The 20968-nt window shown below is 48.1% G+C and overlaps 7 protein-coding genes across 7 annotated transcripts; 2 read left to right on the forward strand and 5 right to left on the reverse strand.

Annotated features, from left to right (window-relative positions):
• Window positions 1-2537: 2537 nt before the first annotated feature.
• RIM9 (putative pH signal transduction protein PalI) lies at window positions 2538-4602 on the forward strand (the record flags this gene model as incomplete). Its single annotated transcript, XM_033571896.1, has 3 exons — window positions 2538-2727; window positions 2787-4062; window positions 4113-4602. The coding sequence occupies 3 exons, from the start codon at window positions 2538-2540 to the stop codon at window positions 4600-4602; spliced, it is 1956 nt and encodes a 651-aa protein (XP_033425211.1).
• Window positions 4603-5346: 744 nt separating this feature from the next.
• ATNIH1004_007272 (uncharacterized protein) lies at window positions 5347-6168 on the reverse strand (the record flags this gene model as incomplete). The annotated part of the gene is made up of 1 exon (XM_033571897.1): window positions 5347-6168. The coding sequence occupies one exon, from the start codon at window positions 6166-6168 to the stop codon at window positions 5347-5349; it is 822 nt and encodes a 273-aa protein (XP_033425212.1).
• Window positions 6169-7460: 1292 nt separating this feature from the next.
• Window positions 7461-11431, reverse strand: ATNIH1004_007273 (uncharacterized protein; the record flags this gene model as incomplete). The annotated part of the gene is made up of 5 exons (XM_033571898.1): window positions 7461-7695; window positions 7768-8183; window positions 8248-8420; window positions 9799-10720; window positions 10781-11431. 5 exons carry the CDS (start codon window positions 11429-11431, stop codon window positions 7461-7463), a joined length of 2397 nt encoding a protein of 798 aa, XP_033425213.1.
• Window positions 11432-11914: 483 nt separating this feature from the next.
• On the reverse strand, window positions 11915-12893 carry ATNIH1004_007274 (M50 family metallopeptidase; the record flags this gene model as incomplete). The annotated part of the gene is made up of 4 exons (XM_033571899.1): window positions 11915-12124; window positions 12181-12225; window positions 12290-12652; window positions 12708-12893. The coding sequence occupies 4 exons, from the start codon at window positions 12891-12893 to the stop codon at window positions 11915-11917; spliced, it is 804 nt and encodes a 267-aa protein (XP_033425214.1).
• Window positions 12894-14642: 1749 nt separating this feature from the next.
• Window positions 14643-15989, reverse strand: ATNIH1004_007275 (YoaK family protein; the record flags this gene model as incomplete). Its single annotated transcript, XM_033571900.1, has 2 exons — window positions 14643-15259; window positions 15980-15989. The coding sequence occupies 2 exons, from the start codon at window positions 15987-15989 to the stop codon at window positions 14643-14645; spliced, it is 627 nt and encodes a 208-aa protein (XP_033425215.1).
• A 2138-nt stretch (window positions 15990-18127) lies between these two features.
• ATNIH1004_007276 (uncharacterized protein) lies at window positions 18128-18853 on the forward strand (the record flags this gene model as incomplete). Its single annotated transcript, XM_033571901.1, has 3 exons — window positions 18128-18397; window positions 18492-18721; window positions 18778-18853. 3 exons carry the CDS (start codon window positions 18128-18130, stop codon window positions 18851-18853), a joined length of 576 nt encoding a protein of 191 aa, XP_033425216.1.
• Window positions 18854-19452: 599 nt separating this feature from the next.
• ATNIH1004_007277 (uncharacterized protein) lies at window positions 19453-20645 on the reverse strand (the record flags this gene model as incomplete). Its single annotated transcript, XM_033571902.1, has 3 exons — window positions 19453-19857; window positions 19927-20067; window positions 20403-20645. 3 exons carry the CDS (start codon window positions 20643-20645, stop codon window positions 19453-19455), a joined length of 789 nt encoding a protein of 262 aa, XP_033425217.1.
• Between the last annotated feature and the right edge of the window lie 323 nt (window positions 20646-20968).

The following is a 20968-nucleotide window of genomic DNA, read 5'->3' on the forward strand; positions in this document are numbered from 1 at the left end:
ATGCCGGTAGCAACATAGCGACCCTAGGAGAAAGTAGATTCAGATCGAGATTCCTTTGAGGAATTTAAACCATCAAGGATACGCCACTTCTGATTGCCAATGAACGTTCCAGTCCGTGAAGGAGCGCGATCTTGTTGTCATCAAGTGCCAAGGGTCTATGTCTGAGCCAAGACTCTATCCTAAGCCAAGCATGCCAGGACGTGCTAGCAGTAGATGAAGGCTTAAATTTAAATGCCAGTGTCGATGATAGAATGGAGTTGGCTGAAAGCAGTCTTCTTTGAATGTTTTCTTCTCTTTTTAGAATTTACCTTTCCCTGGACCAGTCACTTCGTATGGCTCAGGGAGTCCCCTTTTATAACCAATTAACAAAAACAAAAGCAGAATGCTTGATATGGTATATGGCGCAATGATAATAGGATATTAAAGGATAGGAAGGCCCAGCTCACAAGTTCAGTAGCTCAGTCGTAGTCAATGTGAGTCCATGCCGAGTCACATACAGCAGCAAGTCTTGTAACACCAGGAGATTTGGTTTCCCCCACGTCCACCAGGGGGACATATCGTCGTAGTCATGTTGGCTGCAAGTACGAAGTACAGTTGCATTGGATTTAAAGGTTATTTACATTTCCCATGTACGATTATATTGGACATGGACCTTGTAAATGCAAAAATCCTATTTGAGTGGATTTGCTCTATTCGGGATACTTTATAAGATTGTTCAAACCGTTATTAAAGTATTTCGTCAAAATCAAGAAACAAGCCACGAATAAGACACGTACATGGCGTCAAAGAAAAGGGGGGAAAGTAGAACTCTCAAATACAGTCTATTCATAACGACGGACGATTGATCTATCTCGTTAGATTAGTGTGCTTCATCCTTCGAAGGGGTCAAGGAAATCGGCGATCTTTTCCCAGCGAGTCAACCGTCTGGGTTTCACTAGTCCAGGCTTCAGAAAAGGAGGAGACATGGGTCTTAAACCATCGTCGATCGACCATGAAGTGCGCTTTCACTACGATTTTGCTGTGTCTTCGATGCATAGAATTGTTTATGAGATACCTCTTTCTCGCCAAATAACAGTCACATGGGCAGCATCGTCAGCATCGTTAGCATCTTATGTCGAGACAAAACCGTTCGACTAACTAGAACCCGGGCTCTTAGTGAGTCATAATAGCAAGTCATATAGGGGAGTTTCATCATCTTATCTACTCAGTATGGAGCTTTATGGATCACATCCCGTGAAACCTGTGTTAGCCCAACGTTGTGCGACACGGATCATCACCACTACACAAGAATAATGGGCTACGCCATACGGATACGAAATACTAGTGGACCTAATTATGTCCAAGAAAACGAAGCTCTTGGGGAAGTTGAATTGCATCCAATCCACTGACAAGAGTATTATCTACGTTGTAGCACGAGACTCTGGTATCTTGATAAGCTATTAATCTCTTTCTCTTATTACGAAATACCAAGCCCCTATTGTGGTACCACTTTTAAAGAGAGTTTCACCTATGTGGATATGGGTTTTGCCTAGTCATGCCCAGTTCCCCTTGAGAGAAGTGCATTGAAATCGTCTATTGGCTCTGAATATTTTCGGCCACCAGCAGAAAATGGAAATAATAATATCCTAGATTTCACATGTACATTGGGTGGAGTTAGCTTCTGTCATACCTTGATTCCGTAGTGCCCCAGTTCACCAACGATGGATATTAACGGTGTAGTAACCGGGGGCTAACGGTATGACAAGGCTAACTAGGAAGTTAGTGGGACATTAAAGCATTCTTCCTGTCCATGGTTCAACGAATTAGAGGAGGGCGTTGCATGGAATGGACCGCCGCGTATGCTTACCATTGTCAAAATGCTGGGCGGAGTAATTCAGCCACTATTCGAGGTTGAAGAGAGAAAAAGAGAGAGAAGAATATTATGGGATTAGAGAACCATCGCTTGATCTGAAGTCGATGAGAAAGACGATGATCACTATTCAAAAAACAGCTTAGGAGATCCATTGATCAAAACATTTTCTGGTTCGAATAAACTTAGTGGCAATTCGACACCTTAGGCAAGCCCCCCTCCTTAGTGACCCGGCCCGGGCGCACTTCCAAGTTCCATCCCCAACATTCCATCTCTCTTTCTCATTCATCCATTCATTTTTTTCCTTCCATTCATTCATTCGCTATTTCCACTCCTATCCCCTCTCCGTCGGACTTGGGTCGGTTAATTTGCTGCCTGTATCGGATTGTCGACCCAGAGTCGCTCCCTAGTAGCTGCTGTCCTCTCCTTTCTGTCAGTTGCCTCCCCTCCCTTGATCTCTTAGCGGAGCTCTATTCCAGTGCAGGGGAGAAAAGAAAGGAAAAAGAAATACGGGAGAGAGCAATGTCCCGACCAATGTTGTAAGAAGGTTCGAGTCTCATCTGGCTGCATGTGTCGCTGCCATTGGAGGTCTGGGCCGTTTGCTCTTGATTCTCCAACTCCAGTGCGACTGGCCCTTCTACTTTACTACCTTTGCCTCCTGTAGCGTCGGCGGCGCTGCTCCTTCGCCATGTTGCTCAAACCCGCCACGCCCCTCACGGTCCTGCTTTTGGTTGCGTTTGTTCTCTTACTCTTGTCTGTTATTTCCACCCCAATCGTCAAAGGTATTCCGCTGGCATCCTTTGAAACTGTCGATTACGGAGTCTTTGGTTACTGCAAGGGCGATAAGTGTACCAATATCCATGTCGGTTACACCAACGGTTCGTCTCTCTGGCTACCCCTGGGTGAACTCACACCGTAGCTGATTTACCGTCGGCAGATGACCTATCCAGCGCCGGTAACGTCGATGATTATTACCTTCCGGCTAGTACTCGCAGATCGCTTTCTTCGATTTTAATCGTGCATCCCGTCGCTGCGCTCCTTACGCTCATCTGTCTATGCATGGCGGTGGCGGCCCACTTCCATAGTCCGTCACATTCGCCTCGCTATCTCCTCGCCTTGTTGATCCTCCTGCTCCCGACGCTTCTCGTCACCCTACTTGCCTTTTTAGTCGATATCCTGCTTTTCGTTCCGCATCTCGGATGGGGAGGATGGATCGTGCTTGGTGCGACCATTATCCTCGTCTCATGTGGGGTAGTCACATGTGCGATGCGCCGGACTCTTGTGAGCCGCAAGGCAAGGAAGAAGCGCATTGCAGAGAACGCTGAGATGAGCGGAGAGAATTTCTACAACCGCCAAAATGCCGGCGCCAATACAGGCCTGAATGCACCTTCGATACTGAAAGAAGAGATCAAAGTGCCTTTTGTTACCGGTTCGCCTCCCGGCTCGGACACGGGGCCTACTTTTGCTACCTTCCGTACTACCACTCGTGAAAGCGACGATGATCGCACTCCTCTTAACTCACGAACCCCTCCGAGTGATCCACCAATGTCGGATGGTCAGCCACCAGCTCGGATGCGCTCTGATCGAGTTCCACACAACGCTCCACGTGATGAATTCGGAAACCCTCTTCCCCCTGCTGGGTTCGGACCGAGAATGCGGCCCGCTCCTGGGGATCCCAGGTTGCGCAATCAGTACTCAGACGGCAGCATGAGTTCACGGGGAGGTGCGCCTCCAGGTTTTGGGCCACGTGGGCGAGGTGGTTATCCTCCCCGAGGAGGCTATGGCCGCGGAGGACCCTATGGAGGGCCTCGGGGCCCACCTCCCAACGCAAGAGGTGGGCCGATGGGTTCAATGCGTGGAGGCCATCCTGGAATGATGGGCCGAGGAGGATACCGTGGACCACCGCAATTCGTATATGGACCCGGATCCGGACCTCGGCCTATGCCGTCTCCTGAAGAAGTCGAGCCCGAGTATTATGTTGACTCACCTGTGGATTCCATGCGTCAACCATCCCCTGGCCCGATCGGTATGGCAGTATCACCGGATCCCGGACATGTTGGCCAAGCGATAGAGATGACACCACAACCGAGAAGAGTGGGCTCCGCTGAGCCAGAACATCAGCAAGTTCTACGGGACGTCCATCAACCACATGCCTTGTCTGCGGATGGATATCCGGAGCCAGTCAGCCCCTCGAGCCTTTATAGCCGGACAGCGTAAGAGGAGCTCTTTTCACCCCCTTATTGAATGTTTCTAACGTGTCCAGCTCGTATACCCCTCCACGTGCCGGTTGGGGACAACCGGGACCGCGCACTGGCCCCTCACCTTCACCTGTCCACGCTTACGGAGCAGCTCGAACTTCGCCGCAAGCTCGTTCCAACTCGGGCGAGTACTTCGAAGATGTGGATCCTCGTTTTGCTAATCGCAATGAGTCCGCAGTCGGCAACCCACGATTGCCATCCGCTCTGACACCGGGTAATGGTGAGCCGAAATCGGTGGAAGAAGAATTGGTTGAGGATCCTGGCTCACCTACTACTAGCGATATAAGCCATTTCACTTCCATTTCCGAGCGACCTGTAAACCCACGCTGGCGTCCCCCTCCGCTTCCCTCCCAGCAAAAACGAAATGTTCTTCTGGAAAATAATCCCGATTTTGACCTGCGGGCCGGCATGGGACGAGGCCGTAGTGCAGGCGTCGGGGGTCGCATGCCAGCGATGCCGATGCCTCGAGAAGCTACAAGATACCCTATCCCCTGAACATCATGGTATGCCTAGCATATTTTGGTTCCTGTGATTACAGGGTCACCACGTGGATTTACTTCATGAAACGCATTTGGGGTCCTTAATTTTGGATCGCCGTTTCTCTTTTGGGAGGCTGTATGGCAGTATTGTTTACTTTCTTACGCTCCTTTGTTCGACCATACATTGCACATAGGACTTTGTACTTGTAATTGACTACAGTGTCGAAGCTGCCCAGTGGTGCCAGCATGGAGGATACCGTGTACAGGGGTTTGATTTGGACATTTATAGGCTGATACTGTGTCATAGATATTGTGATATCAGTGCCTAATTCCAGCGTCTGATTTTTTTCATTGTGGACTGGTCCACGGACGGCGTACATTAAATATTTGGCTTTCAATTGCTGCGCAATTTTTTTTTTGGTTTTTTTTTCCCCCAATTATTGTCTTTGGTCCATTAAATATGGAATGCCCTTCTGTCCACTATTTGAGCCACATTAAGCTGTGCACTATGGACAATACTCGATCATACTTTTCTCCTTGTCATAGTAAGTTATCCTTCTGTTGACATCCATCTAGTTGTCATTCCGTAGAATTCAAGAATGTCAATAAATCGAGATGAGATATGAAATAAAACAGCAGAACAATCATCGCTGGGTATTTAACCTACTCCAAATACATCTCCCAAAAAACACAAAAACTCGAAACATATATGGTATCTCTATTTATTAAATTGGTATAACAACACCCCTTTCTTCCTGGATCACTTATCCATTAACTTCGGATGATCAGGTCCCTCCAATTCCTGCAGTCGACGACTATCACTCAACTCCGACACCATGCTGTCCCCAGGAAGTTCCGCCCAGGCCTTCTGGATCGGCGATTCACCATGATACAACATCGGTTGCGACTGTATTGGAACCTGCGACTGTGGCGCCCATCCGCTTCCTCCCATTTCAGCCCCATACGACGAACTTGGTGGTAGAGAGGGAGATGCATCCTTCTGCTGTGGATGGGAAGGGGAAGTATTCGGTGTAGACTGTCTCTTTCGAACCCGTCGTCCGAGATAAAATAATCCCGCAGCGAGAATACCCAGCGCTACGACAACCGCGACGACGATTCCAGCGATGGCGCCGCTGGCGATTAATCCATTATCCTTCTTTTCTGGTGCGGAGGATGAAGGTGTAGCCGTAGGCATAGATGAAGGTGTAGCCGTAGGCATAGATGAAGGTGTAGCCGTAGGCATTGATGTAGTTGTAGTTGTAGTAGATTTCGGCAGCGGACCGGTACTATCGCCGTATTCAACCATATACGATCGGAGATCTTTACTAGCTATTTTTCGCCATACCGTGGGCGAGTTTTTCCCGGCGGGCGGGCCGGTGCAGTTATCTGAAGTCCAGAGGTAGAACCAGTATGCGTCTTTGTCCGGCTCGAAGTCGAATTCTCTGCCTTTGGCGTGGTCAATCCGTGTACAGGGTTGGACATCATGGCTGCTGTGTGTGAAGGTGTCATTGGCTTCGTTGCGCCAGGTGAATGTCCATGCTGATGCGAAGGTGCAGAGGATGAGGGGGAGGAGAGGTTTCATCGCTCTCTTTCTGTCTCTGTGTCTGTGTGTAGGTATTATTATTTTGTGTATATGGTATATTATAAATGTGTGTGAACAAAGTAGAGATTCTGACTATTGAGAAGGTAAGAATCAGCCATGAACTTAACAGTGATAGAATTAAGGAGGGATTGGGACAGGATCGTCAGATTCCCATCTAAGCTAGAGGGACGATCTCTCCTAAGAATGATGAATCTACTGGGACGGTCGTGTTTGCGGCTACCTATTACTTGTTGATTGGAACCATGCATGATCAGCCTCCTGCAGAGCTGAGATTAGGTCCCCACATCGTGGGAGAATAGAGTTGGTCCTCTGCCGTCTTATGTGACCTGGAGTGGTCAGGTTTCTGATTGATGTTGAGTTGGATGGATGAATCTCGGCGAGAAGAAGTGGTCACGTTGACTGTTGACAGTTGACACCGAACACCACAGGCACATATATTACTCTATACGGAGCTCCCATAGAGTGTCTATTCTATATGTCAACACCAACGGAAGGTTCACTACGACTGCAAGACAGACTGACAGACAGACAGACAGACAAACAACCAGCCTAAATGGAGTCCCTGCATTCACCAAGCGCTGTGATTGGCTCTGACGCCAGAAATACGAGGTGGTGAGAGATCGTTGCTCTTCCTTCTTCAACAGTGGATCCGTGAGAAGGAACAAACCACCAGGATCGACGTCGCCTGGTCTAGGAATGGTATCTTTTGGGTTAATCATTGGCCCTGAAACGGTCCCTTATATCATTATATGGAGAATGTGGATGAGAATGTGGATGAGAATGTGAATGAGAATGCGAAGGGCGTTTACCAGTTATTAACGTCAATCAGAGAACCCCTCAACAAATGTATGAGTATTCTCGATGATAAGATCCACACACTGCGAGAATCGAATCCTTTTGATCAACGTTTACTCAGAGTATGGTGGTCTGGGATAAATCCTGTCGCTCGTATATTGGCACTCATCTGGCATTGTTGGTTATGTCCATCTGGTAGCCTTCTCACATGTTAGGGCAAGGGGCAGTCCGTACGACATTCATCAACCCTTAACTGGGCATTCTTAGGCTGATATTAAACTTTCGCCTGTATTTTGCGCTGGTGGGGCTGTAACGGTTTTCTTTTTTTTTATTATTTTATTTTTCGTATCTTATTCTCTATGCTTGCAAGAGATTGAGTAGTTAGCCTCTACAGCAGTAAAAAAGAGATTGCAATAATAATTGGAATATATACTCCGTAGACTAGGTAGGAATAACGTCAGCCTGCATCGTAAGTGTCAGCAGTATATTGCCAAGCCAACGTCTAGGCCAGTCCTGTAGACGCTTATCGAGCTCATTGCAATCACACAAACCATCTTAACGCCTCCATCACGCACCACAGCATCCCTTTTCTTCAACGACGCCTTAACCGGGTTCCGCTGCTCAAAGATGTCCTCCAGCTCCTCGATCGTACGCCCCTTCGTCTCATGGAGGGCGAAATACATAGGGCTTATTCGGGGAAATGCAGAACCACTATACAAATCCCGTTAGATCTGTCCAATCTTAACCACCCGTACGACAGGAAACCCACGGAGTGTTGTATACATTCGCCAGCCGATATTGCTCATCCCAGTCGGGGTCGCATACATATTGATAAACTGGCACCGCCAGTCGCTACGTTCTGTAGGGACAACTTTGCACGCACGCGGTTCGGGAGGATTCTGCCGGATATAGTAATTGCAGCGGAGTCCAGCAGAATGAGTAGAAAATACTATACAGGAAGACACGGGCGACGAAGCCGTATCCATGCTGTGGGTGATATTGGAGTGGTCAAACGAGGCTATCTCGTTTATAGGACTAAATAAGACCCGTGAAGAAAGTGCCGTGAAGAGGGTGCGATGACCCCATCTGTCAACGAAGAAACTACGGACGACGCGGCTATTGAACGAGAAAACAATATTGAGGGCGCTGAGGAGAATTTGCTGGTGTGACCCGGTGATGCTGGCGCTCTCAAGAATAACCTGCATGAAGTAATTGTTTTGTCAGCCCACATCCAGTGCAGTAAGTTAGAGAATAGACACTCACATAATGACTGATCCTCCGATAAATTGGGAGAAGATACAGACGAAAAATAGAAGCCAGAAACGCTATAGCATATCCCGCGAAGTGAACAGGAGCTTGCAGTTCCCACCAGCGTCGTCGCCCGGTTTCGATTTCAAAGCGGATGTCTTCCTCAATTTCATTGCATTCGTAGCTGACTAGTACAGAATTAGCATTGCCATTGCCATGGTACTTCACCATCACTTGCCGTCCTTGTTCAAGCTTGTTATTGGCAAAAAGCTATCGAGGACTCTTGGGAATCAGCCGGGTAGACACTAGGACTATGAGCGATGGACGCCCTGGCCGATGACGATACTCCATGACTAGTTCGTGTTTAAGAATCCCGTCCCATAGAAAATCCAGGTACGGGCTGACAAGTTAGACAGTGAAAGAGCATGAAATTAAAAAATACCCACCCAATGCCCCTATATAATATCCCACAACGATGTACAGCCCACCAAATAACCCTCTCCATTGCGCAAGGCCACCTCCACCAGATAGATTGGAGCTGCTGCATTGAATATGCTAATCACCATTCCGATCAGGAAGCGTCTGCCGATAAGCTAAGCCACTCTCGAGGCTGTTGCTTCGATGGTCATCCCTACAATTATCAGAGGGAACCGATGGACATGCCAAAGCGTCTCCCTAATGTATCTGAAATGGGCGGGGCAAACACTGCGCCTACAAGATTACCAATAGCATTAGATGGAAAACAAGAGACCGGGTGCCACTGCCCTGCATGCATGTCCCGCAATGATTATGAAACATATCCATGGCGTTGATGGAAGACATGAGAGTGTCGTCGTAGCCGTTCATACAACAATCTGTTCACTTCAGTAGTAGGAAAAGCAGATAGAAAAAGGTAGCCCACTGAGAGTCGTCAGGGCAATCAGGCCACATAGTTGAAGCACAGCCACGACCAGGGCGACATTATATCCCCGGATAAAGGTCATTCAACAGATAAAACCTGACTCGTTGAGGGTTGGTCTCGGACTCATCAGCCATCTCCCGATCTGGGTGAGTAGCCAGAGTGGTCGCCGCAAGGGATCCTCCTTTATTATTACAGTAAATATACCTTGGATGCGTTCTGTCAGTGTTAACCCCAGATTTTGGCTTTTGGCCAGCTTCTTTCGCCACGGACAAGGCTCCGTAGTGGTCTCCGCATTCAGGCTATTAAGAAGAAAAATGTATCCTTCATTTGTGGAATTGTATACCTCATCAATATCGTGTCCAGTGTAGAATTTAGCTAGCTATTTTGGGCACGGGGAAGGTCTGTCTTCTGCCGTTGAGGCCATAGGCATATTGCGTCATATATTATGGAGCACACTTACTGATATAGCTAGAATATAGAGTTGTCGTTTTCAGAGGGGAATTGATCACTTATGACTATAACCGGCTCCTTCATTTGGCCTGATTCATCCTAGTGCGCAATATTAGATGCAGTAGATACTGTACCAAACTCAGGCTTATGCCTATTGTCTATTAAGCCATCTTGTAAACCACACCACTATAAAGCTTGAGCTAGTTTGTAAATACTCGCATTCCTGATTCGCTTTTCAGAGAGATACATCTCCTTGGGAAGCCAATCTGTAACTTTGCCAGCAGGCAGTCCCGGTCGCGTCTCATGTTGAATATTTTCTCGTCCCAGGACCATCAGCCCGACCGCAGTTCCCGACAACCATGCCGAAACCATTCCATCGCCACCGAAGCCTGCCGTAATCCATTCATTGGGAGAATCTCCAACTGGTTTCCCCGAGGTTTTTCCTTTGCCTGACTTGCGTCGTGGCACTCTGCCGGTGAACTTGGGACTGACTTGTCCGACAAAGGGAAGGAGATCAATAGTGAACCCCATGCATCCTGTCCATAGTTGGAGTACTTTTGTGTGTTCGCTTTCGAAAGTAACAGGCCATATTCCACCCAAGTATGCGCTGATTATAGGATTGGTACTGTTGTCTTTCCAGATACCAATTTCGTCTATTGCTTTGTTTTCAGATTGGAAGAGACCACCCCCAATCATGATCTCCCCTCCAGGGCTGTGGCTGCCTGCGGACTCCTGTGGCCGCTGTGTGACGTACTCGAATCCTTTCTTACCGATAATGCTCCAGGACAGAGACCCATCCAGCTTTAAAGAGGGTCCGACCGCCTCCTGTGCGGACATGTGTCCTCGAATCGGAAAGATTTTACCCTTTAGTCCAGGAATGAGATTTGCTGCGAATGCGTCTGTGGCATGGACGACGTGTCGAGCACGTATCTCACCGCGGGATGTATGCAGACAATACGGACTATAGTCATTCTCTTCAATCTTAATATCTTGGACCGTTGTGCTAGTTTCGATGGAAAATTTTTTGCCATAAGTAGATAACAAGGCTGCGTAAATAGAGCCTACAAGCCTATAAGGCCACATTGCGCCGGCGCGATATGAAATAGCTCCATGACAATGGTTGCCAATCGAAAATTTCTAAATTCCAGTGAGCCTAGGGCAACATTTGTAGTGAATATACACGATCAATGGACTCACCTTGCGAGCTTCCTCAGCCTCCCATACTACGATATCCTCTGCCGCTTCCGGGACATCTCGACGAAGGACTTGAATCATAGCCAGCGCTTTTTCCCACTGGGTATCCTCCAGGAATACATCAACAGTATCCACTTCTCTGATTTCTGTACCCTCGAGCCTTTCAGTCTTGACTAGATCAAGCATGAGGGGGACATGACGACGATAGAAGTTCAGGACATCTTTAGCCCGCCCTGGCGCCAGCATCTCCTTTAGTTCAGAGTATAGGGAATACGGTGAGCATTTCAGATGACCGCCGTTTCGTCCAGTTGCTCCACTGCACACCTCACGGGCTTCAAGTACAACAACCGTTTTCTCTTCGCCGAGCGCCTGACACTCTGACAGAATTGTGTAGGCAACACTAGCACCTGACATCCCGGAGCCTATTATCACGATGTCTGCAGACTGTGGCAGCTTTTCTGACTTCATATTGACCAACTCGGGGTATAGCGGGTTCGTCTGCCAGAATGAGACCGTCGGATCTGAGACTGGAAGCTTGGGTGTCGCAATGCGTTGAAAAAGAGCGTTGGAATCGACCGCACAGTGGGACAATTCACTCCAAAGGGCTTTCAATGCATAATAGCAAGCGCCAATTGTCGATATAACTGCACCCATTTTGATGAATTATCACTCTGTTGTAATGGGTGTGATGGTGTGATGGGTGTAACGGATGTAGTGTTGTAATGGAAGAGCGCCAAGAATACATATACCACATGATTAGGCAACACCATAGAAACATGAGACAGGATTTAGCACTTACGATTGCAGTAGTATAGGAGCAGCAATCAAGAATGGAAATACAAAGGCGACATCTCGACGGTGTTATTATTACTATCCTCGCTTCATACCATCGCACGTCGGCCCACCACAAACTACAATGAAATCGAGGATCTCGACTTTTTATATATAAAATAGAAATAAAGATACGTTACATTAGTCATTACTTATGTCCGCCAGCAGAAACATTCATAAAGCGACAGATAATCATGCCATCTAGCAAGATCATGTCAATCCGAATTTCCACGATAGCCCTTTCCATCACAAGGCCATTTCAACATCACTACAAATCAAGAATAAACGTAACAGTTCATTTAGACTTCAACGAGTCGGGAGGAAGTCCTTTGCAGCATCCTGTTGTTGGCTGAATGATTGGGGAAACGCGGCAATCCCAGCAATGATGCCCACAGCCATGAACAAAAGAGAGATAACGGACCAGATGACTCCCCAGCATCTGGAAGATCCTCCGTAACGCTGAGCAAAGACGCTGGCATCAGAGGTATTCACTTTGCGGATGATTAGATCATCACACTAGCAATGCAGTTAGTCTGCGTCAAACAGAGACTGCAGGTAGGAAGGAGTCTTACAATATCCCAGACGCTATAGAGCGCAGACATAACACCAATAAAAAGCTAGAGATGCATTAGTTTATCATTTAGATAGATAGTTACCGAAAATTTTCGTCCAGGAGCTTACCACAACCCATCTAAGCGCCTCACCATGAGCAATGAACCAACATGCTACAAGCAACCCAACCGCAAGAAGCACCGTGAGAATGGTTAGCCAGTCCCTTCGGGCCCACCAAAGCGTGAGCAGGAAACAGACGCCCAAAATAATACTGGCGACCTTGCTCGCAACGATGTTGAACCCCGCGAAGATCAGCAGGGCCCCGATTATCGAGGAACCCAAATATCCCGCGGGAAGTGTGATGGCGCTGATTCCTCCTTGCATGTGCGTGACTCCTCCCTCATGGGGATCCAGGGAGATAGATTTGACTCGGCCGCCGGTGCAGCATGCAGTAATAGCGTGGCCGAACTCATGGAACGCAATCACCAACATCTGTAGAAATCAGTTCCGACACTTGCGCATAGCATTTTGGGCATATTCAACTCACTTTAAAAGGCCATAATGACCACCGGACATATGGTAAATTCCATAAAAGCGCAATCACTACCACATATGCAGCCATCACCCCTAGAGTTACCGCCTGGGTGTGGTTGACGGTCAGATCGCGCTTGGCGACATGTGTGTCTGCTGTCTCCAGGGCTCGCTTTGCAAGCGACTCGTAGAAGGGCGCCATGATAAATATTGTCTTTGTCACTCGAAGAACCAACTGAGACGAGAAAAATGCTGTTCTTGTCTAGTGCGGTTGATATTTAAATGGAGATCTTATGAGTGGTGCCTACGCGTTCTATTGTCCTCCTGAGTAAATACTTACCCAGACGGGCTTAGTGGCTGTGTGGCAAGACATATTTTTAGCATTTTTGTTCGTGGCTGGGGCGGGGCTATGGCTGGCCAATCAGAGCAATGGACAGCCACAGCCCTATGTGCCTGAGGCATTATCTAGCTCATGCATCAATCAGTCAATCAGCCAGTCACAACTTAAACCATGTTGAGCTCATTTTCTTGCTTGTTTTGGCCTCCAAGGACTCAGTCATCAATCTAACAGGTTCACTTGGGCCTCCTGAGTCAAATGATTCCCCGAAGGCATCTACTCCAGCCTTGATGGCCCTCTTCTATAGTCTCAATCGCTCCCATTGCCTAATGAGTGCCTTCTGATGTCGAACAGCGAGAGGCTCATTTCCCTCCAGACGCTCAGTATAGTTGCTCACAGCTTCGTCTAACATCTGTGGTTCAGCAATTTTCTCAACAAGACCCAATCTGAGAGCTTTCTGGGCTGGAATGTTGTCTCCTAGCAGGAGGAATTGACGCCTCCGTTCCCGCCTTATCAATCCAAACAACAGAGCTGCTTCAACAACGCCGGGGCCTCCAATCACAACCTGGTAGCATATCGACAATCAGTATATCTATCACCTTATCTAGGATATGGAAATAAGAGAATATATATATATATATGTACGTACCTCAGGCTTCCCAAAGCCGCCGTAGTACTCGCAACGCGAAAGTCACAAGACGCAGCAACTAACAATCCAGCTCCCAGTGCATACCCATTGATTCTCCAAATCACCGGCACCGGGCAGTCATGTATGCTTTACAGGCTTGTGGAATTTGGTAATAAACTGTCGTGCAGCAATAGAAGTTGTAATTATTGCCATCTCGTTGATATTGGCACTGCCGATGAAGGGCTTGTTCCCTTCACCTATAAGGATAACTGCGATGAGATCGGGGTGTCTTTGAGAAAAAAGGGTCATTGTTTGAGTTAGTGAGTCTAGAAGGGGCGGGTCTAGGCTATTTATCTTGGTTGGGATATCGTAATTGGTGCTATCTGGCTGTTTAGTCGGCGGACAATGTTTGTTATAATAGATGACGGTAGGATGGTCATTGCCTTGATTTGGTTTAATGGTTGTATAATTAAATATACATAGTATAATTTTTAAGACTTTTTGGCAATGCGTTTGATGTGACTTCAATGGTGAGATATTGGCACGTCTTTCTGGGAACCCCGCTCAATATATTAAGAAGGGAGCGAAGGTTAATGCCGATTAAATGTTCGAGTAACATCCAATCTCATTCCTTCTGCGAAAAATTAATTCCTGGGCCTGAGTACAGAAACATACATCTAGAACTGGGTTCAGAGCTATTTGTTCGTCCGTTGGATGTAACTTTATCCTTCCTATATCCATACTCTAGCATAGTTCCTTGTACAATGGAAAGTGCCTATCGCCCAAAATATACTGTGAATTTGATTGGGTATAATATGATAACTCGCTGTATTCAGTAGATATAAACAGGGCATCATATATCCTACCTACGCGTTTAGATAAACCATCAAATCCATACCAGGCCTCCTATACTCCACGCTCTATAATATATAGTCATCTAGACCACAAGAACAAGAATGTATGTAAAATTAAAATAAAAAAACCCTTTATCCCTCCACATCCTCTTTCTTCGTCCTATCCGCCTTCCAAACCACCCATCCAACGGTGATGACAAACTTCAACCCCATCGCCAACCACAAACTAGCCGCCATTTCAGTCACCTTGGACAACCCACCGGCTGTCATGGCCCCCAGAAAGAGAGCCAGGAAGGCTCCAACCCGACGGTTACGCCTGGGATTCGATCGCCACCCACGGGAACATAACTTGGGGTCCACCAGCAGGTCGCACAGGAGGGTTGTCAGCACGACAGTAGGGATCTCGTCGAGGGCTAGGATGCGCGAGGCGCAGATCTGTCCACCGGCTTGGAAGGCAAGTAGCGAGATGGGCAGAATTTGCATCCATTCGATTGGGGAGCGGGGGTCTTCAGGCCTGGGATCGACAACTTTCAGCTGGACGAGGATGGCAGCGGCGAAGATGGCGGCCGTTTGTATGCCGAAGGAAAGAATGAAAGTTGAGCGGCGGCGGGGACGTAGCATTCGTGAGACGTGGATGAAGAGAATGTTGCTAGAGATGAAGGTGGTGAGGGCAATGAGAGATTTAGCCCACAGATAGGCTGGATATTCGGGTTGGCCGGAGACTCCTAGGGCAATGAAGACGGTGTTACCTGGATTCTGGATCAGTATGCGGCGTACTCTTGGGTGGGAGGGGTCGTAGTACCTGTCTGCATGCTGGAAAAACTCCCCCATGCATTGAATGATAGTCCGTCAACCAGTCCACTGACAAAGCCGCAGATAATGAGTATGACATCGGTGTGTGTGGGATCTATATCCGCAAGAAAGTGTCTGGATAGGATCGAGCGCAGGGTCATCTCCTCGTCCTCGGTGACGGTCGCTGAGAGAGAGACGGTTGTACTACCTCCTATGGACAAGAGATGTGTTGGGTCTTTGGATTCTTTGGATTCGTCGTCCAGTCGGGGTATAGATGGATTGGGAACTGCCGGTGTGTCCCAGTAGATCAATTGATTACTGGGAGGGGCAACCCGGCGCATGTCTTCTGCTGAAAAGGAAGGATAATTCTGCATGACTGTCCCAGATTTCAGTCAGGATTTCACGAGATTTACAATCCAATTGCACTTATGGTGTCTCAGCTATGGAACACCTTAGGGCCCCGCAAGCTTATATCTACGAAAATGCCCTCCATGCCCAAGAACTAATCGAATGGAGTGCCAAGACGATATCCTGTAGCAGTCAGCCCAACATCTCGCAGTGGAGAAACCATGTGTCTCGAGTGAATGGCTCTTTATCTGTCTATCCATGTCGAACTCGTGCTCGTATCGTGTTTCAAGCCTAGTCGTCGCGATATTGATCCGGATGCAGACACGCACGCATCACCATGCGGTGACCAGGAATTCCGATATACTCCGTCCACAGAGGCAACGGGGTACCCCTATTGCCATCACACATCGACCTGACATTGGATTCGTCGCATAGATGTATCTTGGCGCATCCTTGGCAGTGCATCCAGTCGTCATTGCCGCACCGCAATTATCGTTGCTGGGTTCCGCTCTCGGGTCTGGCAGGGTGAAGATCAGGCTCCAATCATATCAACCAGAACACGGAGGCTGATGATGCGATAGATCGTCTGTCGATCCCTGGGGATTGTGCCAAGGTTTGCCCTCAGGTATCTGCGCTCTCCGAGGTTGTAAATAGGAGGTATCTGACCGGAATGGATCTTGGAAGGCATCTTGGCACGATGAAGATACGGCTCAGTCCAGATCCTGAGACCGAGGGAACGGTCCGGGGTGGGTAGAATGGAGTGGGTGGGAGGCATCTCCGATGGCTGTTTCATTCCAAAATTGGGATATGAAACGCCATGGCTGGCTTCTGCCCAATAGCAAGTGTCTTGTTTTATCGGCCATGCAAAGCATCTAGGCTCTATTCGACCTCTGGCCAGAGCTGCTCTGCGCATGAGCCGCCGATGACGATAAAATTACTTGGTCTTCCAACGAAAACCAGCTTATGCAGATCTCGCGGCGCCTGAACAACTCCGTGGATGTTCACCCGAGCCAAGAAGATGGGTGATAAGCACGGAATCGAGCCCCTGCTAGCTCCTTGAAACCCGTGGGTAGAGCTGCTAGGCCACGGGATGATCTCCAGCATCCCGCCCATAGCTCCTCACTAGCGAGTCTTGTCTTGTTGCAACGGCACAGCCTCCGCCATGTGCTGCCGGCGGGGGATTTCGTTTGCAGCAGTGGGTTCGCTCAGCCACGTCGGACTAGACAGACTTGACTCAGCGGGCTTGGCATTCTTGGATCAGAAGAGTAAAAAAGGGGGTATCACTCGAGAAGAGCGAATTAGGCATCTGGTAACGGAGCTGTGGAGTCCACTTGTCGTATACAGTCTGCCGATTTCGGGGCATCTGTTTCCCGAGAATAATAACGGAGGTGGAAAGAAGCATCAGGCTCATTTCTGTCGGTAGAATCCACTTTGTCTCTGGGGAGAGATAAATGCCGTATTGACTCAGCGTGGTAACAAATGTTAATACTTATATGGATAAATGATTCCCTCACTGCAAGTCAAACAGAATAAATCGTCCACGCAGGTTCGCAGCTGGATGTCAATACAAAAGAATAAAACCATCCGAAGGACTTGAAGGCATATATCATTGGGCACCCACATCGACCTAATGATTCTATCGCCCAAATAAGAGCTGGATATCTGATCCACCGCTGCCATCCAGATCACACGGGTCTTCTGGCTGAAACATCCAGTATTCCCTGTTCCATTTAATTACTTGGCATTTTCCACAATCCTATTGGGTACCAAGTCTTCTAATCCAAGATTATGGTTCGACATATTGTTCACTTTATGCAGAAACTATGATAATTCCAGGATGATGCGTTTTAAACGTCTTTGGATTCGCTGTTTTGGAACCGCAACTCGTGTTGCGGTTCCAAACCGTATGCATGCCCGCTAGCAAAACACTCTCCTCAGCGCCAATAAAAGAGCGACATTCTAATTATGACGAAGGAAATAGCCAGTTATAGTTATTCAGAATCTGCTAGAAGAGTAAACAATGAGTATTGTCTGAGATTGAGGTCTTGAGCTTGGTCCGTATGTTCTTATCATCGAGGTACAGCTGGTATGCTTGTCTTGAGAGAAAGCAGCATCGCTGCCATCTATCTAATCTGGTCTCCTGCTATATTATCTGCCTATTTGTCTATGTCCTTGAGTCCTGAGTATTTGGCTGGAGTATACCACAATTTCTGGACCTGGATTACATCACAGTATGCGAGGATCCAGTACTGCAGCCTGATACTGGATGCAGCCTTTAACTACCACGCATAAAACTCCCATGAAACACAACTACATTTCCATCTAGTGAATGGTTGAGAGTGACCTAACAAATCTTACTTTATCTTTTCTTCTTCTCACTTCTCTTCTTCCCCTTGTGCCCATTCTCTCTCAAACTCTTCTATCCATGCTTTTTTCTAAATCTATCGTACTCTAACCCCCGTTCTTCGCTCTCTATTATGAGCGACCTGAGCGACCTGAGCGACGAGAGTGTAAACGAGAGCTACCCCGATGGAAGCATTCTTCGAGGCCGCGAAGGCTTTGAGATCGAATTTCTTTCCTTCCGATTCCGCTTGGAAACGCTCATCTGGAAGAGACCCGACAGCGGACTCAACGAACGAGTGGGTCTTTTTAGGGCAGAGGAGCTTTCAATCTCAATTCGAATGAAGTTCATGGTACAGCTTAAAATCGAGTGCGCATCTTCCCAGCCCAGCTCAATCTTCTTGCATGTTAGTACTAATCTAGGGTACTCCGTACAGGAGGGTTCCATCCCCCAATGGATGTAAAGAGACCCAGGGGAAGATCAGAAACCGCGCAACCCAGCTGTTCAGATATGAGACCGACGTCTTCGACAATCTGACGGAATCCGGATACACTCCTGGGTTCATCACGCGGGCGTTCCTAATCCAGGATGACACTTATGCGTATCCCGGTGGCTGTCTCCATGTTTACGTTTTGGATGATTATCCCCTCCTGGATCTGTATGATGCCTGCAGGTTTCTGATCAAGGAGGATCTGTATCCACTGGAGAAGCACTTCTATAATATGCAGAAGTGAGTACTCTGCTCTTCCCATGGTCATCACTCTCGACTCACTGGTATTTCAATAGGTATTTCGATAAGTATGGTATCGTGTCCAGGGGTTATATGACGATGTACAAGTTTCATGTGGAGAAGAAGGCGTGAGCCACCTGGAGGAAGACATGAAGGTACCTGTTGCTGCTAGCTTGCAGAACCTTGAACAGGGTTTGCTGAGGTATTCCCATCACTCGTTCCATATTAGTACAACGCTGGCGTGGACGCCAAGCAGCGCTGCGGCAAACTTGGACAAAATGCATCGGCTCAGATCAATAGAAATATCATGAGCATGCTTGCGGACCAGGCTCCAGCTCAAATGTCCTTCAGTATTACATCCGCATTCTTTGCACCGCAGGCAGTCCCCATCTTTGCATCCACTCACAACCCACCACTTACTCGATCGTCACCCTTTTTCTCGTCTCAAGAATCAACATCGACTTCATGTCACGGAATGCATTTTTCTCCTCCGCTAAGTAAGTATCAAATCCCTTCCTCTCCCTAGGTCCTGTATATAATCCGCAACGCCTTGCTTCCAGTCTCTGGCACTGTCATTATACCACTCTCGGAGGGTTTCTCTCGCATTCTTGCGTCCATGCTCGTCAAGCCAGCTACCTCTTTCCTCCCACTTGCTCCACTACCATTCAGGAAGTCTACCGAGCATCTCAACGTGATCAATAGTAATCTCATCCCATGAGACCGAGAAGGCTTCAAAGCGGGGGCCTGTCGCCGAAAAGATCCCAGGTAGTGCATGCAAGAGTCCATGTATCTCCCGAAAAGGCGAGTGGCTCGTCTGCTCCTCCGGGCTTTGCAAGGCGAGATTCCTGCCGTGCGAGCAGGAGCGGCGTATGAGCCGCATACTGCGCTGTCACTTGAGGATCAAACGCTTCTCCAAAATCTGCAATCATGAAGCCAGAGTCCACGAGGGATATTTCGTCGCTGCTGGGACCAAGCCAAACAGGAATGATGACTTCTGACGGAACTCCCGGACAAAGACGAGTGCCATCTTCGCGAATGACCTGATCTTTTACAGGCTCGCCCGTCCTTGCATACACCTGCTCGAGAGTCATGTCTCGCATATCAAGTGGCAAGCGAGGAAGGATATTTGCGAAAACCTGTAGCCGTGATTAAGATTAGTTCATACTCCCAAGTCCAGTGATGAAGAGGGATTTCAGCACGCCAACCTTACCGCCGTGAACGATACCTTGAGAATGGATGAACTGCATAGCGAGTATGAGTTGTGCAGCAATGGCTCGAGTGGCAGGCAGATGAAGGTGTCGATGATATGTAACCTCTTTTGCTTTGAAGATTGATTCTTGCAGCATCTATAACAAAACACCGATGAGTGCCATTTGGCCCAGAGAATGTGAAAGAATCGAGCAGGTCCTGCACCATGGCCTTCCCAGGGAGTAGCCTTGGCTAGCTGCGAAAGAATATGTCTCTCATACGTATGCTCCGCTGATTCGGTAATAGAGATCTTGAGGGCAGCCAGCCGGCTTTGCCTTCTATCTCTGCTAGCCAAGTCGTGACAGAGCACCCGAGCCCGAGTTTGTGAGCGATAACACATCGATCTGCGCAGAGCTCATCCCCTAGCATGACAGGACGGTAGCCTCCAGGAACGTAATAGTCCAAGCACTTAACTTCTTCCACAAATTCGTACTTGACTTTGCTGGGTTTCATATGTGTTGCCATACTCCTGTATGGTTGTAAAATGGTGAGCTGTACCTGTCGGTAGGATGGTCCAGGTACCAAGGATCTCATTTTGTGAAGCTGCAGAGATACGTTGCTGGCTTGATTGGCCATGATGGTAAGGAAGAGGAACAGCCAGCTCAACAGGCTGAGCCTGGTAGGGGCTCGATAACATACTCCCTGATGAAGCGGTCGACGAATTGAAAGGGGGCATGTTGTCTTACCAGAAGAAACCCATGTTGCCAGCCATGGATACGTGGTATCTATCAAAACCGATTGGAATATTCGGGAAGACAGTCATTTACTGGAAAAGCTGGACTCATCGACCATGACTCATGGAACGAAATGGGCGTCCTCTATGGCCTTCTGAAGAAGCAATTCAGTCCGAGATTGAAGATTGTTGATAGATACGTGTTCTGCTCTTCAACTGCTGTTATGGTTATATTATCGGTCCACTCCATTTTCCCTTCAATCTGTCGATTTCAGAACAACATTGAGGACCTCTGACTTACGACCGCAAAAGCCTCGAGGATAGCG

Source organism: Aspergillus tanneri (assembly GCF_003426965.1).
Source record: "Aspergillus tanneri strain NIH1004 chromosome Unknown AapTan_7_pilon_pilon_pilon, whole genome shotgun sequence".
NCBI lineage: Eukaryota > Fungi > Ascomycota > Eurotiomycetes > Eurotiales > Aspergillaceae > Aspergillus > Aspergillus tanneri.